The sequence below is a fragment of the Condylura cristata genome, unplaced genomic scaffold (genome assembly GCF_000260355.1).
Source record: "Condylura cristata isolate star-nosed mole 26May11 unplaced genomic scaffold, ConCri1.0 scaffold00013, whole genome shotgun sequence".
NCBI lineage: Eukaryota > Metazoa > Chordata > Mammalia > Eulipotyphla > Talpidae > Condylura > Condylura cristata.
The window spans coordinates 45,598,654-45,603,677 of record NW_004567114.1 but is presented as its reverse complement, the minus strand read 5'-3'; the positions used below and the strand labels follow the sequence as shown (position 1 = coordinate 45,603,677).

The window sequence follows — 5,024 nt, the reverse complement described above, 5'->3', positions numbered from 1 at the left end:
CGCGCCAGTTACTGGCTGTGCGGCGCTGGGCTCCAGCCTCTCTACCTCCCCTCTTCACGCTCGCCTGTGCTCAGGGGCCCGGGAGCGGCTAGCGGCAGCGCGCAGGCAGCCTCTGGGCAATGCGCCCCGCCGGCGCCGTTGCTAGCCAAGCTCCCCGTCGCGGCTGCGCGCCACCCCTCGGCACCCCGCGGCAGTGAGCTGCGGGCAGGCGGCCGGGGTTCAGAGGGAGGGCTCAGGCAAAGCGGGAGATAGGAGAGCGCCCCAGTCCCGGCAGCCCCGCCGGCCCCATCAGCTGAGATGTTCCCCAACGGCACCGCCTCCTCTCCTTCCTCCTCTCCTAGCCCCAGCCCGGGCAGCTGCGGCGAAGACGGCGGCAGCAGGGGCCCAGGGGCCGGCGCTGCGGACGGCATGGAGGAGCCTGGACGAAATGCGTCCCAGAACGGGACCTTGAGCGAGGGCCAAGGCAGCGCCATCCTCATCTCTTTCATCTACTCGGTGGTGTGCCTGGTGGGACTGTGTGGGAATTCCATGGTCATCTATGTGATCCTGCGCTATGCCAAGATGAAGACGGCCACGAACATCTACATCCTCAACCTGGCCATCGCGGACGAGCTGCTCATGCTCAGCGTACCCTTCCTGGTCACCTCCACGTTGCTTCGCCACTGGCCCTTTGGCTCACTGCTCTGCCGCCTCGTGCTCAGCGTGGACGCAGTCAATATGTTCACCAGCATCTACTGTCTGACTGTGCTCAGTGTGGACCGCTATGTGGCCGTGGTGCACCCCATCAAGGCAGCACGCTACCGCCGGCCCACTGTAGCCAAGGTGGTGAATCTGGGCGTGTGGGTGCTTTCGCTGCTGGTCATTCTGCCCATCGTGGTGTTCTCGCGCACGGCGGCCAACAGCGATGGCACGGTGGCCTGCAACATGCTCATGCCTGAGCCTGCCCAGCGCTGGCTGGTGGGCTTCGTGCTGTATACATTTCTCATGGGCTTCCTCCTGCCCGTCGGAGCCATCTGCCTGTGCTACGTGCTCATCATCGCCAAAATGCGCATGGTGGCCCTCAAGGCCGGCTGGCAGCAGCGCAAGCGCTCGGAGCGCAAGATCACCCTGATGGTGATGATGGTGGTGATGGTGTTTGTCATCTGCTGGATGCCTTTCTATGTGGTGCAGCTGGTCAACGTGTTCGCAGAGCAGGACGACGCCACCGTGAGCCAGCTGTCAGTTATCCTCGGCTATGCCAACAGCTGCGCCAACCCCATCCTCTACGGCTTCCTCTCGGACAACTTCAAGCGCTCTTTCCAGCGCATTCTGTGCCTCAGTTGGATGGACACTGCTGCGGAGGAGCCGGTCGACTACTACGCCACCGCCCTCAAGAGCCGCGCTTACAGCGTGGAGGACTTCCAGCCCGAGAACCTGGAGTCGGGCGGCGTCTTCCGTAACGGCACCTGCACGTCCCGAATCACCACCCTCTGAGTCGGCGCCCTGCTCTCTCCCAGCGCGGAGGGAGTTGGGAGAAAGGCGGGACGCGTGAGAGAGGTGAAAGTGTCCGGGATGTCAGGGTTTGGCGGGCCAAAATGGGGTTAGCAAAATCAAACGTTTGGGGTAGAGAAGCCCGGAAAAGGCGCGACCAAGGTGGATTTGAACGCTTTGCTCCAAAGCTGGGCGGCTCGTGGAGCCTTCTCTTATTTCTTACTTTGGCTCCTTCCTCCACTGTGCTTGCACTTTTGCACCGTTCTATGCTCCCAACTATAACTTGGAATTTTATTGTCTTCCCACCCTGCCCCGCCACCGCCCCCCGTCCCCCGCCCGCGTAAATCAGGAAACTCGCTAGCATCATCACTTAATCCCCTTAACGTCTCCAAGTGTATCTGTTTAAGCTGAGCCACCTAACCTCTGAGGGTTTCCCCAGGAGCGAGTCTCTAGCTGAAGGATAGCTGCGCCCTGCCGCCTCCGCCCCCACCCCCATTTGGTTCTGCCTGGTGCGCCCTAGAGAAGCTACCCTTCCTCCCTTGCGCAGCCCTGACTTAAAGGAAAGTTAGGCTGAAGTAAGAACTAGACAGCGGTCTTTTCTCCTACTCTTTCGTGAAGATGCGCCCTTGCCTGAACCCTTTTTCTCTATACTCAATTCACCCAGAGCGGAGCCAGGTGCTTAGTTAAAACGGTCCTGCGCTTCTAACCCTAGGGGACGTTTTGCAGTCCCCATCCAAGTCCCCCTCTGGAGCAAAAAGGAGCTGAGAACAAGCGACCAAAAAAAAAAAAAAAGAAAGAAAGAAAAGAAAATTAAGGGGTTGGAGTTGTGGGTTGTAAAGGAAGCCACTCTCTAGGTCTAGAACCAGCGCTCTTGTTTCCTAAGACCAAGCACTGGGCTCTCCAAGAATGCTGGTCTGCATTTGGCTGGACGGGGAGTTCCCTCCTCCTCCCCCCCAGCTACTCTGCCGCTACTGAGGCTTTCTTCCTAGCCCAGACGTCCGGAGATGTGGATCTGAGAGTAATCATCAACGCGGTTTCAAGCTCCCGTGGATCTTGAAGACCCGACGACGCAGAGGCTGGGGCTAGCGAGGCGCCTCTGGAGTCTTGGTCCTCCAGGACCCATGGACACCGCCTGCAGGCTAGAGAGGGCGGCCTACCAGGCCCTGTGGGTTGCTGCCTTCCAAGCGGTGCCTATTAAGTTATTTTCTTGTTTGACATATTTATTTGTGGTGTTTGAAACTGTTCCTGTTTTCCTTTTCTCTCTTTGCCTCACCCAGGGCCTTTACTTCAGGATGCTGGGAGTGGGGTGGGGTGGGGTGGGGTGGGGTGGGGGTGGCAGAGGGGCAAGCTCTCTCCATAAAGTCCCCCCAAACGTCTTCTCTTTGATGAGACCTTTTTTCTTATCCTTTCCTCTAGCTTTTCTATGATTGCTTGTGTCTTGTGAAATTTGCAGATTTTTTTCAGACTTTTCTTATGTAATCTACTGTCTTGTAATAAATTTAAAAAAAAAAAGTAGGTTAAACTTGCAACTTGCCCATGCAGAGCAGAAAGTCATGGATTGTTAGCTTTCAACATCAATTCATGTATAATTTGAATATATATATAGTCACTATATATAGTGACAGTCACTAACAATGACAGGTGTGGGACCGGCTGGAACACTTTCAGAGAAAGGGTTTGAAGCATTGCTTAAATCTGGGACTGAGAAAGGTGGTTCAGAAAGACTTTAGTAAGTGCTAAGAATTTGCCTGCTTATGTTCCTGCTTCCTCTGGACTCTAGCCTAGGTGATCTTAACACAAAAATCTAGTAACACTGTCACTTCTTTTGAGGACTTTTGAAGTAGAGTTAATTTGTATGTGTGTTTACTCTTACCAACTACATTGGAGGCCTAAGCAGGACAAAGACCAATAATTTTACTGTATTGCTTTAGTATGCTTTAGTATGGCTTGTACATAGTAGGTACAAAATACATGTTTGTTGGTTCATTGTCTAAATAAGCCAGAGTGTATTGTAACAATGGTTAGATACTAAATCTGGAGTTCTCAGGTTTTCTCACTGACATGATGCATAATGTTTGGAATCATTATGGAAGAAAAGTTGTTCTGTGAATATTTGTTTCAAAAACATTCAGTAACCGAGAGTTTAAAAATCCCTGATGTTTTGTTTAACCTAATGAGCAAATATACTTTTGCTCATAAATTAGAAAGTTTAGATATGTCCCTGAACAATAGCATATAATTCCTTTGGAAAATGGATTTTTAGTGGTTGAGAATAGTGAAATTTAAAAGTTAAAATCTTGATCATTATCCTAAGAGGATATAAATCTTGAGCTCTTAACCTGTTACAGTTGTAATATTAGCTAAATAAACAAATTATTATGTTGCTGTAAGTTGTTTGACTTTGCCATTTGTATTTTACTGTTTCAATGAACTACTTGAAATCATACACATTGGCCTGAATCACTTAGATTTTAATAAAGGTTTCATATTATCATTGGGAATTTATCAATATTGTAGTTAGATTTTTTTTGTTAAGAAGCCAATTAGTTCAGAGAGAGAGAAAATTGAATTAATATAAGTAAGCAACAAATTCTGTGGTTTGCTGTTGTCACCAAGCTAACTATTGATATCTCAATCTCTTGCGGATTAAATTACTGCTGGCACTCATAATTTGACATCAGACTTGGTTGTAGGAGTAATTGCTGATTTATATCCCAGGGAAAGATAATGAGGGGAAGAGGAAGAAGACAAAGAGGAGGTTATTTAGTGGGTTGAGTTATGGCCTAAAGATGTTCCAAAGAGTTATGGATAAAGGAAATTTTAAAAAATCAGATTTCAATGTAAGAAACACATATTTTATGTTTTGTTCAATGATCTCTGAAGGAATTTAGCAGGTACTGGAGAAAGCATTTTTAAAAATTTTATTTTTACAGCATTTTTTTCCACAATAAAATGAGTGAAGAGTATTTCCCATGTAGAAACAGCAGTTTCCAGAACCAGGGTGATTCCAGAACGGTGGTTCCTGAACAGAAGGTGGTGAGAGCCTCAAATACCCTCATATGCTTTGTAGCTATAGACTTAATTATTTTATACATTATCTCAATTGACTAAGATAGTTTGACATTTTTCTTTCAAAATTATTTTTAAAAACTGTAATAAGGCGACAAATTGAACTCATAACTGAGCTGTTCAGAGAAAACACATTTTGCTCATTTTAGATAATCTGGACATTATTCCAAACTCCTTCCAACTGGTTAACTGGGAGAAAAAAAATAAGTGAATGTTCAAACATCCAATTAACCTGGCAGTTTATTTTTAAATTTTTTATTAATAGAGTTGAATGTTTTGTTCCATAAATGCAATAGCTCAGTGAATTTTTTCTCTTTAAACCCAGCTAGTTATTTCAATGTAAGTTTACTTAACTTTTTCCTTCCTGAAACACATCTGTGCTCTCATCAATCCAGAGATTTTTAATGTGTATTCTTACTAACCTTTTTTTGTATGTAGTATGCTTTTAGAAAAATTACCGAGATACCGCAATACTGGCATTGAAA

General features: G+C 47.7%; 1 protein-coding gene across 1 annotated transcript; it reads left to right on the top strand.

Annotated features, from left to right (window-relative positions):
* Positions 1-297: 297 nt before the first annotated feature.
* Positions 298-1,473, top strand: SSTR1 (somatostatin receptor 1). Its single transcript, XM_004681920.1, has one exon. It carries the CDS (start codon positions 298-300, stop codon positions 1,471-1,473), a length of 1,176 nt encoding a protein of 391 aa, XP_004681977.1.
* The last annotated feature ends 3,551 nt before the right edge of the window (positions 1,474-5,024 follow it).